Here is a 24,318-nt window from a genome sequence, read left to right on the forward strand (position 1 = left end):
CAGCAGGTCAATACTGGGGCCTTATCTAAAACACAGACCTCCTAGTTACTTCCCTGATTATGTAATAATTTAAAATTCTGCTGCAGTAGCATTTGAAGTAAAATTAAATGATCCTCTCAGCTTGTCCTTGATAGAACATAGCACACTTCAGTGAATTCTGGGCTATGGGTGACGCTGCTGAACCCTGTAAAGCTGCAGACTTAACACAGAGAGTCAGAGTTCAGTATGGAAATAAGAAGATAAAAAATACTAAAAAAAAATAAATAAAACACACACAAAAAACCATAACACCAAAATTGTTTATGGCTGTGTGACGCTTACTGGAAAACCATGTGAAATATCTTTGTTAAAAGTGGACAGTAAAAAAAATGAGCCATGTAAGAGAGCAAATGTATGTTTTCAGGGGAATGGAAGATATCAAAGAGATGATGTAGCTCTCATATTTACATTGTGCATGAAGAACCTGTTAATGTCAAAGAGGTGTGGCTACATTTATCAGTTTGCAAAGCTCTCAAAGGTTGTTTGTAATGAAAAAAGTTCCTTGAGATAAAATACTTTGGATTAAGAAGCCTCGTAATCATCACCACATGGGCAGAAGGCAAATACACTGGCTGGGCTGTCCTCTGATCTCTGTGTTTAAGAGAAGGGTTTTGTGTGCACGGTGCTTTGGAAAACCAGAACAACAGCAAAATTTCCTTATTTCAGCAATATTTCAGGAAGGATATCCCTGTTTGAGAAAAGAGCTAACATGACATACCAAAAAAATTACACTATCTTAATTAACTTCAGGGAACTTTTCCCTGCCTTAGTTGCCTTCCTGTAACAATTTCTGAGTTTTTAGCAGTGTTTTCATCAGGAACAGCAAATACCCATTTTCATTATAAAAACTGGCTTAAGCAGTCATATGAACTCCTTGTTTGTTCATGTGAATGCCCTGCAATGAACCACAAAACTTGTTGAAAGATGGTTGATCATAGAATCTTTGCTGCCTACATAAAAATGCCAACTCAATTTAGTAAATATTAAAACAGAACAAAACCCAGTCTAGCAGATGTGAAAAGATGCTTTTGTTCAGGGTGCCTGAAAGAGAGAAGAGAAGGTTTGGTTTAGTTTTTGTTTTAGTCCACCCTAATAAGTGGATAAAACGGTAAATTCTATAAATCCCACAGGACAGAGGGGCCAACTGCAGATGCTACTGACATTGCCTATTAACTAAATGATGTTTCTAGCCAATGGGGAGACAAAGGCATTTCCAGGCATTTCTTCAGAGTCTGAGGGCTGACCATGATACATTCTCTCAGAGGTGATACTTGAAAGCATTCTCTGCTCCCAGTGTGTCTGAATCTAGCAATGTGTATTTCACCCTGATGCTTCTCCTGATGAGGAAAACACGACATAGCCTAAAGAAACTGCACCTAATGCCTCTGTTTTGACCTCTTGCATCCCAGATCAAGCACACTGTACATCTAGGAGTGGCATTAACCCTCCCAGCATCAAGGTTTGAGCATTTACATACAGATTCTGTGATAGAAAAAAGAGCACATGGGAGGGATGCATGTGAGAGGTCCAAACAGCATCATCTACAGACTTCCACAACTGATATTTTTCCAACACCAGACATGGGCTCTCTTGAAGTGTTCTAAGCACCTTGTGCTAGCTGCTCTTTGAAAGGACTTCAGTTAAGACATAGGACCCAGTTTTCACCTTATAAATACAATTAGCCAGCCCTGTCACCCTCACATCTTAGACTACAGAGATTTTGTCTAACTTCTTCACTGCTATTTCAAAGAAGACACAAATGTCAGCAGGGGTAAAATTCCCATTGGGAAGAAGCAACTGCTTGCCAGGATGACAGATAAAGCCACTGGAAAAGCCTGTATTTTTCTCAGGTTAGCGTCTCTTCCCTTAGTCACCAAGTAGAAAAAAATAGCCCATTATTTTAGTATGGGTAAATGTCAAAAAGAATTTGAGCATGAGGGATGAAATAGATTATTCCTCCTTTAGAGAAAAGAGAAAAGATAGCTTGAATGACGACTGGTGAGAGCCCAGTTCTAGCTGGTATGAAGGAAGGAAGCTCTGACACAAGCTGTGCCAAGAGAAGAAAAAGCAGCAATATTTATAGGAATGCTGCAGACACTGGCTCATCTGAGATACATCTCCCAGAGCACCTGCCTGCACTGAATCGTAATGAGTCAGCTGAATTCTGCCTAGAATTAAAAGGATAAAAGTCTGACAAAGCTCTTGAATCACACCACACTTGACGCTCACCTTAATGTACAAAGAGTTGTGACTGTAAGGACTATAAGGATTCTCGTGAACATCACATGTGATGGAAGACAAGTGGCTGAAAGGTCCAGGGTTTAGACAGCGAGTGAGGGAGATGGACAGAGGATGCAAAGGGGACCTAATTGGAGGGATCAGTTTAATTGGATACAGAGGGTGTAGGAGATCAGTCTCCTATGAAAAAAAGAAAAGCAAACAGAAACAGATTAACCAACGCCAAAAAAAAGCAGCTTTCAACAGAAAGCAAAGCGCTTGTCTTGCACCTTTTTTACATTTCATAGAGTTTGATGATTAACTAGGAAACATACTTTACCTTCATGCCAATTCAACTGCTCTACGCTAGGCACTTTCATTGGCATGAAAGTACACGCACAAAAACCTGCTGTAGACATTCCATTAAACCAGTTACACTTCAACTGGTGTTCAACACTTGCTCCTACTGCTCAACCGAGGCTCAAGTGAAAAAAAACAAAAGGTCAGAAGCATCTTGTGCTAGGATAAAATTGTCACCTTTTGGGCCATTTTCTGAGAGGGTGGATTAGAAGCAAAATTCATCTGAAAACAGTGTTTGAGGGGTACAAAGGAAAGTCTGCCTTGTCTATTATGTACTACCAGGAGCACTTCAGGCTTTTTAACAAGACTCTAACAAGACTTTTCAGCCACTTAAGAGTGAAACCAGTGAAGGTGCACACACAACATGTTTCGCTACCGCAAGTTATCAGTGGATAATAGTGTGTCTGGTTAAAAATAAAAACAAACAACAAAAAAACCCACCACACCAAAACAAAGCAAAATTATATGAGCTTTTTGCATTCAAAGGATAAAATCCTTTAAAAAAAAAAAAAATAATAAAATATTTGAGATAGTGTCAAGGAGGCTCACTCAGTTTTTGGCACAAATCTCATGGTTAGTTTTTGTCAAGGCACTCAACACAACACATCTCAAAATCTCCCCCCACTTGGCTGGCTGAGTCTAGACCAGAAACTCTCCTGTGCCCTGTGCCTTTGAGCTCAAGACCCAGAAAATTTGTGACACGAGGCCCGATTAGTTCCAGCAGAAGTTAATGTATCACACACCAAAAGCACGAGCACCAGCAAATGAGCAGATCACAGCCTGGCAGTGGTGACAGTGGCTGGAAGGGGACCAGGCAGCAGTCATTTAACACCGACCTTGCCTCCAGCTACTCCTCAGAGGCACCAGCCCGACTTCTGTTAATGATAAACCTTGGCAAACCAGCTTCACAGCTTCATGCCAAGTGCAGCTAATATCTCCACAGTTCATCCTTATCTTGCTCTTCCATTGTCCAAAGCAGTTTATTATTATTTTTTATGACAAAGGAACCTATGTACATTCTTGTTAATAAATATTTGCAAGTGCCTTAATTCTCTAACATTAATTATGCGTTGTTTTCATATTGCTATGTAACAAAATGTCCTACTTTTTTCCCAAAAAAAGATTCTGCTTCCTCAGTTTCAAATAAAAAATTGTATTAAACCATCATGTCAGCACTGCTCATGAGTTACATAGACTTCCAGTATATTTAATTGTGCTCTTTTGAACAAATTGGAGCATACTTGCAAAATTCTTGAAACATTACTGAAATGTACTAAGCAAGAGGAAAAAAATTCTTTCTCATGATGGGGAAATTTCCATTTCCAGTAAGGGCACCTAAAAATGTGGGAAGCCTAATATTGTCTGATTGGAACCTCAGAAATACTATGCTCTATCCTTAACAAGTGTTTGATGGGAGGGTACCTACTGAATAGCCAGTGCTACAAGTTGTATATGTACTCAGGAAAAAAAAAAAAAAGAAAAGAAAAAAGTAGGCAGCATAAGCGAATATGAGAAAAAGCCAAAATGGGATTTTTCCCTTGTTTATAAATGTTGTTGGCACACCAATGTCAATCTACATAGATTATACCCAGAACTGAGATAAAAAGAACTGTCTGTGAGCTGAGCTACAGTCCCTCCAGACAATCTTTACTAATTTAGAAATCTCTTCTTTTCTCCATCCATTGCTTTGCATTATCTGAATGAGAACAGCTTCCCGTTAAAGCAAAAAATACTATATTTTTACAAAGGAAATGGCTTTTTCCACAAGGGGACAATTCTTACTGAAGTGAAAAGCAAACAAGCTATTCTCTGTTGTGCAAAAAACTGTGTTCAACCTAGGGATGGGAAGCTGAAGGTCAGCAATTACAGCTGGCTGCATCATTATGTCTCAAACTGAATGTCACCCACAGAGTCATCAGTGCTCAGTGTCACACTGGGAGGTTTGACAGGGAGGGGAGGTACTGTGGAGGTCTAAGAAAAATCAAAAGAGGTAAGTTAATAAAGCTGACGCATTCTGGAACCTCATCTAGTCTGTACCATCCTCGAAGATGCAGCCCAAAAGGGTCTGTCCTTTCAGCATGGGCTGGGTGAAGGAGAGGCAGCAAGGTCACCTAAGGAGGGTGTTGTTGGCACTGATATTAGAAAGAAAGAAAAAGAAAACATGCAGAGAGGGAGAGAACAGAATTATAAGAGCTGAACCTCCCAGCAGGACTGGGAAAATCTTCAAAGAAAACCAGGGAAAATCAGTAACAGTATGAGCAGATTTGCCCTCAGCCACAGCAGATACATGCTAAGTTCTTATCTGAGGACAAGTGGACCAGCACTGTCTCTTCCGCAGAAAGCAGAAAGCCGGGCTGCTAGTCTCCTGGTTTTCATCCACAGCTCTCATATCCCATGAAAGCAGTTGGTTTAGCTGACTTCAGCTGCTGTGCAGCTGAAGCCAAAAATCTTTACTACTGAGGGCAGGTGAAGCAGCAGAATGAGTGTCCTTATAGCCTAACAGCCCCATGGTTAGAGACAATTGCTGCAATTTTCAAGCTGTTGTTTGGGCAGGTAGCCAGTTCCACAGGCAGTGCTGCAGCCCTCTTAAAGGCACTAAACAGGACAGTTTCACAGATGCTGTGAGGTCATGAACATCCTTATGTGGGCACCCAAGTCACCTCCACTCACAAGGGACTTATATCAGTGCCAAAAACCTACTGTGAGAGGCAAGAGCTGAAATCATAAGCATACACAGTCATGTTCACCACTACAGTGCTTTCCCCAGCTCTGGTTGTTCTTGTACTGCTAATTGTTGTATTAGACCACCACTAGAATCATGAAGCCATTTCTCACACAAAAAAGACCAGTTTTTGTAAAGTCAGTGAATCCATCTGAATACGGGTCTAAGTACACAAAGACGTCTTAAGAGAGATCTCAGAGAGAGCAAGTATTTTACAGCAACCTATGATATTTCTTAGGTTGGGATAAAATACCAATTTATCAGTACTTTAAAGCATATGACACTTTCTTCTAGATAAAGGAAACAAAAATGAACACGTTCATTGTTAAATTAACTTTTCCATCTATCCTAGTCAGTGCACTATTTGTTTAGTTTATCATAATACATAGCTTTTCTATAAAATAATTTTGGCTTTTCGTACAACAACCACACTTATTTAAGGACTTAAGTCCTCACTACTTCAGCAGTATGTACCATAAGTATTTTATAAGATGTAAGTTGGTTGTTTTTTCCAATTTGCTTCAAATGTCAGAAAACTTCAGACTTTAGCAATGATCCCAGGTTTGTATTTGCCTCCAAATACAAAGTTTGGTGATTGCATCATTCCTTCATCAGTAAAACTATAGCCAGCAGAATCCGTGCCCAGCCCTGATGAAAAGGAGGCATGAGCTGCCCTGCGTTTGCACAGAGGCACTGCTGAGGTGGCCTGGCCCAGAAGCTGTCCAGCAGCAGCTCCTGGTCAGCTTTCCTTTTATCCCAGGCAAAGAGCAGTGCCTTTGCATCAGAAGGTTTTTCAGTAAGGTAAAGCATGAAAAACTCACTGTGAATTCACCTGTAGTCTCTGAAGTAAGATATGTGCTGTCAATCTCAGAAGTTCAGAGACAAATTGTAAATAATGATTTTTATTCATTCTTTCTTGTATTTTACAGAAACTCTAGATTCTATAGAAAACTAGAGAATGAGAAACCTTCTGATGCCACCCATAAGTGTTGCTGGAACCCACTAATATTACAAATAAGTCTTCCTCTGTTTATAGTGCTTCAGTACTCTTGAGAAATGCCAGGATTGTCCTACTGCAAGTCAGAGCTATGGGAAGGAATGGCAAGAACTCAAACGAACACCTTATAAAAATTCAGTTATAAAAGGAAGAAGAGAGGACTGTCATTGCTAAAGACTCTCTAATGTTACCAGAGAGGCACAGGAGTAAGAGAAATTAAATTAGTAAGGTATTTTATTCACATAGTGTCTAACAAGAGGACCATTTTCTTCATTTTACTATACTACAGATGGAATATTCCAAATACACTGGATAGGTTAATAATAAACTCCTACAGGGACACTCAGATTATGTATCACAGTTGAGGTTTAATTCACACTAATAACAACTGACAGAACCATTTATCTAGAGGTTCTCTGCCTCATACAGGTCAGTAAATTTTAGATGTAATTTTGCAGAGGTCTGCAGAAGAAGACAGCACTCTCGCTGCCCCTGGGCTGGCCAATAATACCCCTCATGTGTGGTAGAAGAAGCTGTGGAGGGACAGGAATATGGACCTGGGGGAACTACGCACTGGGCGGTGACAAAGAAACCCACTGGGTCTCATCTGCAGTCTCCCTTGGAGAGGGAAGAGTGAACCTTGCCCAGCCCTCCCTGCCCTCACTCCTCTTTAGACTAGATTCAGTCTGGACCACAAATGGAGGAAGTGCTTTCTAGTAGAACTCATTCAGACACCTGCTTGACAGGGAAGGCAGGATTTCCACTTTCTTTTGTACAGTATTTCCTGCAGACATAATAAAAAGTTCCTCTCTCAACACAGAGTTTTTAGATCACAAAAAAAAATGTCCCTGTAGAAAACCCATCTGCTTGTCTCCAGCCTGGAGACTCTCCAGGAGCAAGGCACCCCTTGGTATCATCATCTTTAAGGAAACAAGTTGAAGCTACAAAATCCTTCAGAGTGAGAGTTACTCACCTGCTCAATATCTTGATCACTTATTTCTTCAAGGTACTTTTTAAAAGGATTTGATTGATAAGGCTCCTCCTTTTGCTGTGCACTCTTTCCTTTCACCAGAACGGGACGAATGACACCAGGTTTTGTCTTGACCCATAGCACACCCAGGAGAATAGAGATGGAAGAATAATAAAATAAAATACTTCACAATTTACAGAATATTTGTTAGAAAAGTGAATTCCATTGGGACTGTACTGACTAGATTTTTTAAAAATTTACTAATGACATATATCACCAGCAAAATTATTCAGGTGTCAGGCTGCCTGGGAAATTTCTATACAAATTGTGGAAAAAAATTTAAAGAGCTGTTTTTAGGCACTGACCCTCTTCACTGACATCTGTTTGTTACTGACACAAATAGATGCTGGGCTGTCAGACTACAGTTTGTGGGTTTTACTGCCTATTGCTGCTAGATGTTCAGCTGCATCTTGATAAGTTCATCATATCACACTTTATGCACAGCCACAAGTCTGCTTTCATGCTGCAAATTCATTTCTGGGCTCCTCAAAACAAGGAAGGACAACATGTGATGCTATTAACTTACACCCTGCAGCAACATATTAGGGGAAAGTTTTCTGGGGAATAATACCAGTGATTGCATGTTGGATTTTGACACTATCTTTAAGAGTTCCCTTGAAAAGGTACAATTTTAGAGAATTTAATCAGCATGGATGTGTGGTACCCCTCATTTCAGACAAATTGGATTATTTAATCAAGAAAAATGTCTTTGTTAGCTACCAGGTAACTCAAAACTTTACTATTAACTTGTCAATTTAGTACATCTGTGATTTTCAGAATTCTTACAGTAAAATCTAACACGATAGATTGTGGCATAAACTCTAAATAGAGGCAAGGGGTAATGTTAAAACAGACAACTTGCTTGGTGAGAAAAAAAAAAAAAAGTAAGAAAGAAGAGTAAATTTTCACTGGAATTTGTAAGTACTGAAGTCCTGGAGACATATGTGATTAAATTTAAACTTTTACATAAGTAAACTGTTTTATTTTCCCTTACAGCTGCCCCATAGGAAATGTGTGGTCTTTGTCACAGCTGGTTTAGCTGCTGAGCTCCTTCTGTGGCTGCAGCCCAGAGGGGCAGCTTGCCTAGCTGGGACTGAGAAACAGGTGCTGTCACAGCTCCCCATCCTCAGTACCCAGCGGGGTATAAAAATGCAGAGAAGAAACTTGATTCACTATTGGATTTATTTATAAGATTTAGACTATGTACGTTTAATAATGCTATGCTGCCTATTTACAAGAGCAATACACTTGAGCAGTCTGTCTGGAAATAAAAAAAAATAAAAAATAAAAAAGCAGCTTGCTGTGAAAGTAACTTTAGAATGATGCAGCTGAGATGTATTGTGTAAATTGAATGATGGAGCACTTTAAAATAAGATCTGCAGGCATCCAGGAAGGACAGAACAAGAGGGGTGTCTGTTTGAGGGGAGGGAGAAGGAGACAGGAGATGTTGCCACATCTTGTGCTTCTCCCTCTGCCCTGGAAAAAGACAGGGCAGTGCCCAAGGCCTGGAGTGAAGACTGCAGAAGTGCACACCTGGGAAGAGCAAGGGCCCAGCAGCAAAGTAGCTTCCCTTAGGTTTCATCCCCTCCCTTCTTTCTGCAGGTTGAGACCCTTTCATCTGCCTCATCAAATAAAAAAAACAAAACCATGTTCAACTGAAAGCGAAAAAATTAGCCATAAGGTGATATTTCCTGTAAAAAAACAGTAACTGCCAAGTTACTTTTTTTTTTTTTTTTCACTAGGAAAGTCAACTTAGTGAACAATGTGGTGCTCATTTAATGAATCCATAGTCTACAGTTCATTGCCATTTCTTTGTAGGATTCACCACAAAACATTTATTTTCCTCTCTAAGATTTCAGAGAAGAGTTTGCAAAAGTGAAAGACTCCTGGCTTTCAACAGAAGGGCAAATACACTAACAAAGGACTTCTGGCCTTCTAGCACTCCTCCACACCATGTAACCATGTAATTAAAAGTCCTTTGAGGTACCTGAAGTCATTAAGAATAAGCTACTCTCTTTATGTAGGAAACCTCTTCCAAAATCACACTATAGAAATGCTTTTAAGGAAGCAATTTCTAAACAACATCTCAAACTCAAGTGCTGACTGAGTCATACATTTATTAAGTCTGACTCTCCTAACAGCAGTAGAAATCAGCCAGCAACCAGGAACTGAAATACTTTATTAGCTCCCTGACAAGCTATATAAAATCGTTGATCCAAAACTAAAAACTTGAGCCCTTTCTTTAACAGGAGGTGGCACAACTGACCCTGCTGAGAAACAGGCTAAGACTTAGTGTTGCCAAGAAAGGTGTTGGTCTTGCTACAACAGCACTGAGAAATGGTAATGGCAGTTGTGGTACCAATGGGCTGCTGTTTTAGGAGTACCAGGATAAAAATTGCCTACAGTTCTCCTAATCTGAGACCTTCTGGACCCCAGGATGCTTGTGCTGCTGGTGTTCCTGAATCTTGTTTTCTTGCAGGAGTACAACATTGTGCAGAGACAGGTCACCTTCACCCACCTCCCTCAGTAGAACCAGTGCAGCTGGTCCAAGGCTTTTTGTGGACAGTTACCGGGACCCTGGACTCAGGCACCCCCATCTGCTGCTGAGCCCAGTTTGGGACTTTTCTGGTTGGGACATAATTACCAACTGAGGAGCATGGCTTCCACAATTGCATATTTAGTCATATATGTTTATATATATTTGCATATAATTCACTAAATTATTATTTATTATTTCATTAAACCTGCTCTATATTATTTTCCTAAACTTAAAGTCTCTCTCCCTTATTCCCCTTCTATCTTCCTCTGGGAGGGTAAGAAAGAACGTCTGTCACCTGGTTATTGGCTAAGAACCTGAGTTTTTTAAAATGTTTTTGCTGCAGTGCTGTTTTGAAGCAGCCTGATTCTGAGACAACTAGAGAAATAATTAACAAAAATAAGATATAATTAGATAAAAATATATATTACAAAAGGAAAGATAGCTTTCAGATAAATGAGTTAGCTGCCCTCTTTCTTTTCCTTTCTGCTCTGAGTCCATCAGACCCTGCTTGACAAATAGCAAGCACAGAGTCTATCTGTTTGCCTGCTTAGCTTTCATACCCAAATTTTCTGTACAAATAGTCTCTGGCAGTCTTTGAAGCCTTCTGCTTAAAATGAGATAACCAAAGAGTGCCCTCATGAAGGGGAACCATTCCCAGTTCTTTCCAACAAACCCATTAGTTTTGGGGAAAGGGACCTTGAGACAGATGGGGTAAATATGCAATGCAGCACTGAGAAGACAGAATCACCTGAGAAGCCCCTAAGCTGTTGAGAACACCTGCTTTCAGACTGTGAGGAACTGGCTCCTTTGTCATGAAGGAGCATTGCAGTTTCCACTGTCATTAAAAAAATATGCTTTTTGCCCTAACAGTGCAAACACCAGCCCTTTGTCTAAACTGTGAAATGTCTTAAAATATTCTCTTTCTACTACTTTTCTGCCTCAAATCAGCCTTCATAAAGGGAAATATGTTACTGAACATATTAGTTTATTTTCCCCTGTAGAGGCTTTACATTGCCAAAATGCAATAAAACATTCCAGGCTGTGTATCAGTCTACCAGGAAGTTCTCCTTCAGTACATTTGAAGGTGTGAAGCCAAATAACTGTGGTTAAACAGATTTCTTCTTCCTCCAGCTAAACAGTAAATCATTCACATTGCTGTCAAACCTAGGAAGGAAGGATAATTATTTTCTTCCCCTCCATGCTGAAGCAGCAGCAGGTTTTGCACCAGAGCACAGAGAACTAGGACAATCATCTGAAATTCAAGTTGTCTTTGGTTTTGTTCATAATGAAATATTTTAATTTCAAGAAACAGCTGAATCTTCAATGAGATGCCTGATACTATACTGTATTACAGTTCCCACTGACTCTGTGCTAAACTCAGCCAAAACTAAAATCAAAAGATTTAGTCCCTTTCCATTCTATTAATAGGGATGAGTCTTGTCCTCAACAGTTAGAGGAAAGGGAGAGACCTGCACTAAGAGCAGTGTGAAGGAGACACATCTGCTGCTGTTCTGGAACCAGCAGAGAAATAAGTCTGCAAGTTTGGGACCAGAAAAGAGAGCAGCTTTGCCCAGGCACTGCTCACTGCCCAGGCTGGTGGAAGGGAGTGGGGTAAATGGAAGCCCTTGGCACTGCCCCTGCTCTTTGCTTTGCTCTCACTTCCTTCCATTTCTTTAGGAAACTCTTTTAGCACATTTAGGACCCCCGATTTAATGTTAGACCTGACAACTATGCTGTATTTTGTGCAATTCCGACCTGGAGTGGGTTGTAAAATATGCTGAATTTAGAATTATTTTATTTTAAAGCAATCACACTGTAATTCTTGAGGTGTCATGTTCTCAGCCATGGTTTAATTCATTTCATGAAGCTTTGGGCTCAACAGTTTTAAATGTATGAAATACAGGAACCTCAGGAATACATGTACTTCAGAATAAGTTAATTAGGAAACAAATATTTCAAGTTGCCACATCATAACAAAAATATCTCAGAACAAAAGAAGCCATAGAAACATGTCCAAATAGTAACTGAAACATTCCAGCTTCAGCTTCAGGATTGTTGTTTGTTTTTCTCTAATGCTTTTCTTTTTTCAAAACTTTGAACTCCCTTTCTGTCCAGTCTCAAGTCCCTATCAACAATCCTTTTCATGTAAGAAACTGCAGTGTTCTTTCTGTGACTATCATTTAAACCTGCTGACAAAATACTGATGCACCATTCTGTATTTGCTGTAAATATATATGACTCCTCTCCTACTACCTTTGTATACACATGCATTTTGATAAATTCTTTCACTGGACACTCAAAAACTATGAATGACTGTTGCAACATTAAAAAATCTGAATTTAAAAAAACCATGAAAATGGTACCAGGGTATGCAAGACTGGTCCCACATCAATTTTCTCTTAATTGCTTAATATCTCTAGAAAAAAAGTTATAGTTCATTATAATGGCAATATTGGTTGTAGTGTTGGTGTGCTGGGTATGGCTTTGCAAGTTGTTATCATGAATCATCTGTAGTCATCTTCTCAAAGAGGAGAAAATCTGTTGATGACAGTCACAGTGGCACCCAAAGCTTTTCCTGTCCCTTATATATGTCATATAATTGAGAGGTATAGATCCAACATTTCTGTTCACCATAATAATTTGTCCCTAGTATAGCTGGTCAGATATTCCACAAGAGGAGAAGTAATAGGCTGAATCATAAACCCTGCAAAAATTCTCAATCAAAATGTTACTACTGAAGAGTCATTCATTAACAGAGCTCACAATGTGCTCAGAGACAGCATTGCTGTCTGCACAAAAAACACACAGGCTGTACTGATTGCAATTTAAAACAAATGAAATAAAATATATAGTTAAATAATTTAAAAGTTATTTTAAAAAGAGAAAAAATCAAAGGAGATGCCAAAAGGATAAAATGTTTATAAGCGACCAGAATACTGCTTAAGACAGTAACATTTCAGAGAAGCTGTGAATTTATTATATATATATTATATAAATCTATTATAACCTCTATAAATAGATCATGCTGATGTAATTGATATAATTTAATAACATATATAATTTAAATACAAAATTAAATTATAGAAATAGCATTTTAGAAGTGGAATATTAAAAGAGTCCAAGAATCAGCAGCAGACTCTAGAGTTGTCATACACCTCAAGATTCAGCAAGACTACTTTGTCATTTGGTCCATGGATTTACAAGCAGTGTCAGGATTTACAGTGACTTAAAACAGGTGTATATTTAGTACAGAAGAAAGCAATGCAGCTCTGTAGAAGCAATGCAGCTTTGTAGGATATTGACTGCAGCTTCTTTCAAAGTCTACAAACGCAAATAATAATTACTTTAGATTATGTTTGTGCAAATATTGAAAAACAGCATAGCACAGCTGTGCATTACATACCAGCTGACTCTCTGTCATCATAGGTGCTGATTTGTAAAGGCTGGCCTGCAAAAACATAAATATATACAGTATTACATACACTGCTCCACAGTTAACAGTTCCTAAATGAGGAAGTAATGCATTCACATTTGTCATTTCACTTGTATTTTTCTGACCTATTTTAAGATGAGGAAACATGCATGGACAGCAGTATTCTTAATTACAGAAACTTCTATCACTGGTGCAGTGATGTGCAATTGGTAAGAGAAGTTAAAATATTGCCATTTCCATTTTATCTCCAGGTATAATCAAATAAAAATGCCCATTGTTAAAATTTTATGGATACTTCTTTCTATGTGCTACATTTTGCTTTTTAATCTTGATCTAGTCTTGAAAAGTAAATCCTGACATTTCTGAACCTGTCTTTGTTAATTTGCAGCAGCAATGTTATTAACACTGCCAATTGAATGGGGAGCTCAGTACAACCTTCTCATCTTTCTGACTTGACATTATGAAAATCAGAACAATCCTACTTGAGCATTATGTTTTTTTCTGAGTGCACCCTGAACAGAGCAGAAGCTCTGTTCTCAAGATCAAGGGTAAATGTGCAAAATGCAAAGAATTTTTGTTTGTATGTGAACTGGCCACATGTCACACGCATATTTGCCCGTGCTGTGGAAAGATTGAGGAATTCTGGTGATCAGCTCCTTCAAACTCTGTAGGAGTTCCTCTGGATAACACAGTATTTCTTTCTGCAGAGATAACACAGTCTTCCTTTATGTTGGTGTGATTTACATGCCTTGAGACTCTAAAATGTTAATATTCTTCAGTATGGTAGTAAAAAGAAAGTACTAGATACAGTGGTTAGATATTAATATCTGTAGTATAAGACAAGTCAGTGCCATTACAGCCTGTACCCTCTATAAAAGGACCACTATAGTTGGACTTCTGATGACTCAAATATGTCTTCTTACAGTTTCAAGTAGAAAAGTAATACCAGCACATTTGAAGAGGGAAGAACATGCTCCTCCTTTGTTTCCCCATGACAAAAATATTGCAGAGTTTTGGCCACAGAATTCCAGATGTGGTGTCCCAAGGACTAAACAGACATGTTTAATCACTCCCTGGACCTGCTGGCTCTACTTCTCCATTGGTGGTGAGAACAGCATCACCATGAATCATGGTGGAGGTCAGTGCTGCCTACTGAGAGCACTCACATCTCTGAACACAGCCTCAGGTGAAGGAAATCTTTCCACCCACACAGGGACAGCTATGATTTAGCACTAAATCTACAAGTACATCTTCTGCCCTTGAAAAAGTAAACTAAAGTTTTTACTAGTAGTTACTTACATACTAGGGACTCTCTTTCATGCCATTAACCAAGTGTGGTGAACAATCTCATTCTGAGCTTAAAGACATCAAAGCACTTCAGAATGATCTACAGATACAAGTGGCTGGAATTCAATTCTCTCACTTTGGTGGTCCAAATTAAGAGTAAATCTCATTTCAAAGGGTTTACCTGAAATATACATAAGCACAGCAGACCACAGATAAAGAAAACTGCTACTTATTTCTGCACGTCTGTCTGCATTTTTAGCTGCTTCACATCTCCCCCTTTTTTCACTTCTCGGTTTCCTGTCCGTAACACTTAAATAAGAATTTTTGTAGAATAAAATTGTCAATAAAACCCAAAAGTGTTAAGAATATGCCAACTAATTATTCCATTTAATCACAAGAAATTATTTTTTAAATACTTGTTAGTGGGGCTAACTGATAAAAATTACAAATTTGCAAGAACTTGAAACTACAGTTAAGAAAGCTTTCCTTGATGACAGCAATTATGTGGAAACACTATGGCTAAGTAAATTGATTAGGACACTCAATACCCATAAAAAGTGATTTATTTAGAGTTATTATGTTTATATTATTAAAAATCAGCAGTATCATCACTAAAGCCAGCAGACATGATTTATTATTAAACTGTGAATGGGTTCATATCAAAAGTCACACCATTTAAAAAGCTGTTCAATTACAACTGAAGCCAGACCTTTTTCAGTACTTTTATACACTCTCTTACTATTTGTGCATTCATTTACATCCTGAAAAGGTTCTGAAGTGCATGAGGAGACAAAGAGTGATTGAGCCCGAGGTAAATGTATGACATTTTAATTGTTAAATCACAGGATATTTCAACACTTTTGTGTAGTCTCCTTCTGCATATTGAAATAATTAGTATTGTGTATACATGTGTATACATATATATGTGCTTGTATGAGTGTAAGTAATATTTTCACATGATGACGGATTTTCCTATCCTTGACTCATAAACTATTTTTTTTAAACTAAAAATACCCTCTAGGCAACATTTTGACAAGCATCTCAATATCACACACTGTGCATAGAAAAATATTAAGAATATGATATTGCTAAATTACCATTTTAATTCTTTCTAGCTGAATGAATTCAGTTGCATAAACTAAAAGCCTGCTTCTAAACCAAAAAAGATTTGCTAAAAAAGGCTGGCTGAAAGTCATTACTCCAAGACAGCCCACATGAGACACCACAGACCTCCTGGGGGAACTCAAAATTTGATATGATGAAAGAGGTGCCTACACAATATTCAGTCCCTGATTTCTACTGGAGATACTGTTAGATTGGCTCAAAATAGGAATCCTGCTTCAAAACAGAGATCTTGTACTTGTATGAAGAACTATTGCCCACCTGGACTACATCTCCTCTAGTCAACAAAAGTCAGCACACACACAGCTTAGGTCTTTGCAGTTAATGTTTAGCACCATCTCTTGCCTGCTTTGGTCCACCCCAACAACCACCCAGTGCAGTCCAGAGGGTCATGGAAGGTAGATGCTCCCCATAGGCTGAAGAGACAAGGGCACCCTGGGCCTTGTTCTGGGCTGCGGGGCTTACTTTGAGGGGTGAGAAGTGGAGTAGGAAAAGAAGGCAACTCTATGGAAAACCATCTCACTGCATCCCTGCCCTGAGGGGCAGAAGACAAGCTTCCACACAGTTTATGAGCTGGGACAGAAATAGCCTTTACACATCCTACCAATGAGGCAGAGCAAGAGAGGAGAACAAGCTGTGACATATGGGGGCTGTTAGGGACACCTGGCCATTCCTCAGGAGTCTCTGCTGCAGAACACAGTGATGCCAGAGTCCAGGAGAGCCTGGGCCCTCAAATTTCAACCACCAAAGTGCAGCCTGGAGACCACAGTCTGTTAACAGTTACCAGATTTGGTTTCTAACTAAAAAATAAAAATTCATCTTACATACACGTACAATTTATAAGAAAGGTTAGCATACCCATAATCTTCTGCATTATTCCCAAATGTATAATAAATACTGATTTATTTCTTTTATTTTTTATTATTTATAGAATGCTGCAGAGGAGACTAGGAGGGAAGAATTTGTTAGGGTGATTTTCTATGCCAGTGAAGAAAACCTAACTGTATCTTTAGGCACAGAAGTTGGATGCCTGAATTTATAGCCTATGTTAGCTACAGTTTTGAGAGATGTAGATCTGCACTGAAGTGGTATTAGATATATTCCACTCTCACAGACTACCTCTGAAACAAACTATTTTATTTTATTAAAAATCTCTCTTCCCATATCCTTTCTAATTAGTATGAGCCAGCACAATCTGTCAAGTAAAAATCATAGTATGCAATAAAATATGCATACTGCCACACTCAAGAAGTAAAATTGAATTGATCAGTCAAGCACTGTGCTGGCATAAAACTGGAAGGCCTCTATTGCTTTGCCAGCACTGCTTTGAGTTGAGGTTCAATAGAAAAGCTGAGAGATTAATAGTAAGCAGAGATTTCTCACCACATGACTAGATTAGTCGTAATTATGCAACCTGCAGTCACTGTGTGTGCTAGCGAGAATTCAAATGTTAATTGAGCTTAATGTGTCAATAATTGAACAGATGACTCAATATAGAGATTTTCTTTGTATGTTGGAACATGTGTATTTGTGACAAAACAGCTTCTGTTCATCTAAAGCTAAACTGTGGGTTTTAAGCCAGCTCTATACTTTGGAAGGAAAAGCCAACTCCAAATTCTGATGCAAAGGCAAGAACCCTCTACCAAAGCAAGTCCCTTGCCATGCATGTTGAGTCCAAATAAATACATCCTTCAGCACCTGTAACAGTCTGTTTGCCAAATAGCTGAGCTCTTTGCACCAGGCTCAAGTTAAACAACAACAAATAAGTGTGTGAATAAATAATTTTGACACCACATTTGTACCAGTTAAATTATGAATAGACACCACACTGAAGAGATTCCAGCCATCACGGATTTATGGCAATGGGAAGATATCTTAAGTCTCAATTGCCAGTGCTGTAACATACTCAAATCACTCTACTGGAGTCAATGCCTCATGTCATGAGTAGATGCCTGTGTCTGCTACGTGCAGCATCACCCAGTATCACAACAAGAATAGACAAAACAGACATTGCTGTATGCAAAACATAGAGTAATTATACAAGTACTTACATATCTGGTTTCACGTCCAGTTGTTTTCTGCAGCTTTGTGGACACCTTGTACAAAATAAACACATAAATTAAGAGCAAAAATTTACTCTGAGGAGTAACTCAAATAGATTTTCATTATTGTGACATGTAATTAATTGTTTAAATTCAAGAAAACTTTGGTTTTCCAGAAAGATTCATCAGATCCCTGAGAATAAGGTATATAAGTGTTGTGACGTATGTTTATCGTTGAAAATATTTCCATTTCCATCGATCACACTCTATCAAAGTTGACCTTTAAATTACCTCTGAGAATTCTCACAGAAAAATACTTATGAGTAGACAGCCACAGGTGTGGTTGCCTCATGACATTTAACTTAGATTTGCTCACAGAATAACCTGAAATATTCTCTTTCCTTGTTCTCATTTGCAAGAACTTGCTTTCATCTGACAAGTGTTTCTTCAAATATACACTTTTTCCTTACTGTCTCTGACTCTCTTTTACCTTCAGTTTAAGCACTTTGCTCTTGCATTCTAAGGTACTCACAACCTTTAGCTTGGTCCCTGTGCTGCATCCTGTTAAAATACCCCTTTTCAGTCCTTTGTTAGATTTCATGACTGCTAATTGGTGCCTTCCATTTGGTCAAGGCTCAGTTCTCAGTTGCCCAAGGAAGTGTTAGATGCTAGAGCTCAAAAGTCCAACTTAATCCTATCATTTTAACCCCTTTGGATTCAGTACAGGCATTGGAAAACATTTCCTCATTAACAGTCTCTGCCTGCCTCGCCAGCTACTATCCTGTTTCTGTCTTACAGCTGCCTGATTCATCTCTGTGTGCTAGTTGACAGAAGTAGTTTCAAAAATCAAAATTAAATTTAAAGTGTATATTGAATATACCTACTCAGGATTTCTGGTGCTGTGCCCTATTTTTCCACACTGGACTGGACATTGTGCAGGGTATTTTGAATTGATTTTTTTTATGTTTTCCTCTGCCAGAAATTCCTTTCCCCTTGCTTCCAGTGGGATTTCTGTGATTTTCATTTTCCTATAGCTACTAATACCAATTTAAATTTACCTGGGGCAAACTGAATACAGGACCCTTCTCCCTTGAAAACCACTAATGACTGTGAAAAACTTTTGTTCTGAAAGATGTTTCCAATCACTGAAGCTAGAAACAGTAGTGGCTCTGTTGCAAGGACCCATAGGTGGGATGAAATCTGGGAGATGGCCAGAGACCTGCAATATAGAAGGCAAGGTATAAAGGATTTCTTTACCATGGATCCCAGCCTCTGGAACCTTAATGAACAGCTCCTATTTCACAGTATAACTGCTTCTGACTTCAGGAAAGCATCCTGTAACCTACGCTGCACGGACTCCAGGGCTATACTTCCGTCCTTACATGTCTTTCAAAGCACCAGATAATTCAACTGATGTGATTTTGTTTCCTTTATTTCTACCTGGAAAGAGCATTAAGGCTTATTCACCTACCTTGCCAACATCTGACTCCATGTTCATCTGCAGAAAACTTGGAGAAGATTCGCATCGGCGCTGTGAAAGGATTTTCAAAAGAGAACAGACTTATTAATAGCAAGAGACAAAAGTAAAGGAAGATAAAAAGTCAGTCCCACATACTGATGCGTTACCATAGTCAATGGGTCCTGCAGGACTTGATCAATGACAGCACACAGCTCTTCTGTTTGTTGTCTGAGCTGGGCAGGGGAGCACATCTGAAAAAGGACAAGTCACTCAGTTGACCCTTGCTTTTCATTCTCAAATGGAGATTTGAAAGAGGTGTGTAATAGCACTACCTCTGAATGGGTATCCAAAGCAGTTCCTTCAGTCACACTAGCAGTCTTGGCTGGCTCTTCTAATGCCTGGAATTGAAAAGATTTTGGTGTGATAATGAGATCAAAATTTTAAAAAACAAGCAAACGTACATTTTTTGCAATACTGTGCTTTCAAATGTGGTGCTATTCATTTTACCATGGAAGGATGGAAAAAGAAGAAATTACAGGCCCAGTAAAGTTCTTCAAGTTACCAACTTCTGATTCTTGATTAGAAGGAGTAGTTTACAGAGAGGAAGAGAGTTAAGTGAATTGTCTCTGCTTTTATAGATCAGAAACCACCTGCTTCTGATTGGGCCTAAGCTGTTTTCTCTCTAAACAACACCCTCCTCCAAAGTGAATGTAATGCAGCAAATGTGCCACACAGGGGTCAGGGGGTTGCTTGTCATGGACAAGGCAGGGATCCAAGCATACAGGAGGCCCTACAGACAATTTCTGTAAAAATTGCTTCCTGTTTAAAGAGGATTGTAATTCCACATTGCACAAAAACAGAGCTTGAAGGTTTTGGTTTTAAACTCAAAATCAGAATTGTATAGAATGAAACATGCACTATACCTATATGACACCACACTAAAACAGGGCTGGTCTAAGCAGGCATGTGATTTCTCCATAACTAAATGCAAGTTTCTTGTTCTTGGGTATACTTCCTTCTTTCCTAATCCCATATTTGGAGCAGGTTTGGGAACAGTGGGAATTAGTTTGTTGATCCCCCTGCTTTATCAGGAAATTCAAAAAACATCTCAAAAGCCAAACTCCAGTGCTCAGCTTCCTTTTTATCTTCCTCCAGAATCTGTGAAGCATAATCTCACCACCAGCACCCATTTTTGCTTTGAAGCAATTTTCAAATCAACCCCATGCCAAGAACAAATATTACTCTGGAATTATGCTGATGCATGAAACTAGGTTATGAGGGAGGGACCTGCAGGGCATGTGGATTTTTTTTTAACACATTGTTTTTCAGAGGTTTCATTTTGCTGCTTATTTGAAATAAAAAATAATTTTATATGTATATATATAATTTTTAAAAGCATTCCTGTAAAACAGTTCCATGCATTTGGGATTTTATGGGAACAGACTGATCCCACTGAGGTGGGTATCAAGGCTGCCAGTCACAGAAGCCATATATAGAGCTGGGAGGAAAATGGCAGATTCTTTTTTTTTAAAATAGATTAAAAAAACCCCACCACAACAAACCACTTCATAACTAAGTAATTATTTCTGAGTTTATGTTTGCTGAGTACAATTTTTTTCTCTCCTTGTCCAGCTACAAGCAGCATACATCTATGTATTCTGAACTGAAAAGGTAATGATAATTTACTTTAAATATTATTTTCATACCATCCATAAATTATCCTGCACAAAAGCATATTTACTGTCACCTATCAGAGAGTACAGTAAGGAAAAATGAGGAGTAGTTTCTTTCCAAACACATTTCTTTCCTTCCCTACAGCTCTAGAGAAACCTGTTGACCTTAGAGTAGCTGTAGTTCAAAATGAAAAAAAAAAGAGAAGAATTATTTTTTTTTTACATACAGAAATGAGTATAATCTTATGCCAAGGCAGAAGATTTAAAAATAAGTAGTCTTTCTCATCTCTGCTATCTCATCACTGTCATCCAGCTGAATTCTCAGATCAAAAGTCTTGTAGAGGAGGAGGGCTCTGCTGAAGAGGGCTCAGGTCTACACTCGAGTTCTTTGTCCCTGGTTCAGCTTCAGCTGAGAATACATCCTCCTGGTAATCATAAATGATAAAACAAAGTAGAGGAGTTGTTCCAGTACTAATTGTCTCCAGAACTGCCAAATCAGTCTTGTAGACAGATGATGAGTCTGAATATGAGTTAGGAAAAACAACAAATATGAATCAGTCACGGGATTGGAATGGAGAAATTGCTAAGTTTCTCAAAATCCTCAAGATACCAGTAGAATAATGAACATAATAAAGTAATTGTTAAGAAAAAATACACTTTTCTATTTCATATTCACCTCACCAGAGAAGTGGGACAAAGTGAACACCATCAAGGGTAAGAACTACCCAAAAGATACTGAGGAATATTTCTAGAGGAACTACAGCAACAATCACAAATGTCTGCTGAGAACCAAGACTCTGCCTAATGTAAGTTTCAAACATCCATCAGTTTCAGCAGAAATTTGATACCCAAATATCTTTTCATTTTGGAGCCTTTATTGACTAAAGAACCCAGGTGAGCAGAGCACCAAGGCCTGTGTTCCCCACAGTCACCCTGAGATATAGCTATCATGCAGGAGCCATGATAGAGAAAGCTGTAGTGTTCTCCTCCCTTTTTGAACCTTTGTGAAAGGAATAATTTTAATCTTCAAAGTGATCCATCTGATTTTCTTCATTGTTGTTTTATCTCTTTTTTTTTTTCCTTTTTTTTTTCTTCTGTTTGAACTGCCTGAGTCCTCCAAAGAAAGAGAAGAAACAAAGAGAATGACATTTTAGACATCCCTGTCACCTCAACAAGACTGTCCTGTTGTTAGCTATTCATAATAGAACTATTTTTTATTTTCCAACAGTGTCTTTTTTATATATTTCTGCATAGAGAAAAATGTGGGATGAATAAAGATCGAATAGTATTTCTGAACTCATTACTGGAGTTATAATGCAATAATGCTATGATCAATTTAAAGTATTAGTGCTATCTACAGTACTGTTGATTACCACTATCAACAGCATTCAAGCTTCAGTTCTTATGCTGATGGTCTAACAATATAAAGAGTGGAACATTCTTATTTAGGGCTTCAAATTTTTTTTATATATATGAAAAGCATTAGTGGGGCCACTACTTCAAAGAAGAATGCAATTTCAAGAATTAAAATTTATTTGTGACAGAATTTAAAGTTTGGACAAAATAACTAGTTGCTGAACCACTAATTTTTTTCCGTTTCAAAGGGAAACTTTAAAGGTGCAATGTATATATGTCATTAACGTCAGTGACAACAACCCTTCCCTCCTCTTTTCCCAAAGCTATTTGGTTGCTAAAGCTGAACTGGAGCTGAAAGCATACTGGTAAATCATCTGAACAGGATCTCCAATACTTTGCTAGATTAATGAAAGTTCTGACAACATATAGGAAATATAAAACATTGTTTCATCCACCAATGAGCCACTTTCATTGTGTAGGAGAAAAAAACAAATGTTTTAACCTGGATCTAAGACAGCTTCCTCCTTACTGTGTTATGAAAACCCTGGGCTGAGCAAACACCACAAAGTTTCCTCTTTAATTTCCCTTGCATATTTTTCCCATCAACATATTTTCCTAAACCTTCAGCACATTCAAAAAAAAACCAAACCAAAACCCTCTACATAACAGAGCTTCATATTCCATGAGTTCCTTTAACTTATTCCTTGAAGATCCTGGGAGATCTGAAAAGACCTGACTACTTTTGGGGTGTTTTTTTTTCCTTTTTCTTTGTTTCCTCCACAAGGACAATTTATTGCACTGCTGGCAGTCTGCTGTGTAGGTAATAGGACACAACTACCAGGTCCTTGGAGTTTTCCCAGAAGTGTAACATCATATGGTAAGACTGTTTTAGTCTCTCTTGAAGTCAGCCAAATTGCACTGTGACAGGAGAAAACATGAAGAACAGCCATCAACAGACAAAAATCTATACACTAATATATTTATTATTTAAGACAGAAGACTTTTTTTTACATGCATTTAAAGTTGAAATTATAGTACTGTACTTGTAATTAGTTGGTAAATACAAGCCAGATAAGTTAACATTGTTTTTATTTGCACCTCTTCCAACCATAACCAGTTATATCTAGTGTTTTTCAAGGACTTGGTGAATGTGGGATAAGCCTTGACTGTGAAGCAGGTGTACTTCATGGCACACTCCATCACCCTGGTTTCATCACAGTCCACACTGGGGCAAGTCTGAGGAGAACATTTGCAGCACCTATCCCTTCCTTCCCTCCACCGCAGGACTATATGCCCAGATTTTCTTTCCTTTAAAACACTGCCCTGATAAAAGAAGGTCATCCCAGTCAGTGTGCAGAGGAGATACGTATCTGTACAAACACAGCAAACACAAATTCCCCTGCATAGACCTTGCTGTAGACCAAGGACCACTGAATTGTGGTCCTTGCTATACTAAAGAGAGTGTCAGTGGAGGGATGACTCGTTGACTCAACATTGATAAGGCCAGAAGAAACCACAGAGATCACCCAGTCTGAACTTTTCTTTAAATCACAGAGCTGCCTGGAATGACTGTATGAAGTGCCAGAAAATTGTCCTGTCTTGTTTTTTCAATTTCTGTGACAAAGAGCCCATTCAATCTCTGGAAATTTTTTTCTAATTTTTTAAAAATTATTATTTTTTTTTTAATTTTTTTTTAACTTACCCCTTATGCCTTCATTAAACTTGTCCAGTTGCCTCTTCTAGCCAGTGGATGCTATCATCCACTGGGCTGAAGGGTTCCTTATCACAGTCTGTGGCCCTGCCTCATCACTGTGAATCTGCAAGGCTGTGATGGCACCGCTGAATGACCATGGTTACCACCACCTCGTTCTCACCCTCTCTCTTCTCCTTGCTTAGGCACTGTGGAGCTGTGCCATGTTGGTGAAGACACAGCCTTGCTGTCAGCCTGGCTCCCAGTTCACCTTACCCAGTGAGCAGCCAGCTTTTGCTGCTCCCTGACAACCTGACCATGCTGAGGATAAGCCCCTGACAAACAAGGTTTT

General features: G+C 38.7%; 1 protein-coding gene across 4 annotated transcripts in view; it reads right to left on the reverse strand.

Annotated features, from left to right (window-relative positions):
• The window catches only part of MLIP (muscular LMNA interacting protein), a 104,399-nt gene that overhangs the window by 19,015 nt on the left and 61,066 nt on the right, over window positions 1–24,318 (reverse strand). For 3 of the 4 annotated variants that reach the window (XM_051613577.1, XM_051613576.1, XM_051613575.1), the window contains 6 exons: window positions 19,580–19,645; window positions 19,415–19,498; window positions 19,260–19,319; window positions 17,798–17,842; window positions 13,308–13,352; window positions 7,309–7,434 (listed from right to left, as the gene is read on the reverse strand). In XM_051613577.1, coding sequence (XP_051469537.1) covers window positions 7,309–7,434; window positions 13,308–13,352; window positions 17,798–17,842; window positions 19,260–19,319; window positions 19,415–19,498; window positions 19,580–19,645 — 426 coding nt within the window. The remainder of the gene's footprint in view (window positions 1–7,308; window positions 7,435–13,307; window positions 13,353–17,797; window positions 17,843–19,259; window positions 19,320–19,414; window positions 19,499–19,579; window positions 19,646–24,318) is intronic. The other variant, XM_051613578.1, reaches the window with a different exon arrangement.

This window comes from Apus apus, chromosome 3 (genome assembly GCF_020740795.1).
Source record: "Apus apus isolate bApuApu2 chromosome 3, bApuApu2.pri.cur, whole genome shotgun sequence".
Taxonomy (NCBI): domain Eukaryota; kingdom Metazoa; phylum Chordata; class Aves; order Apodiformes; family Apodidae; genus Apus; species Apus apus.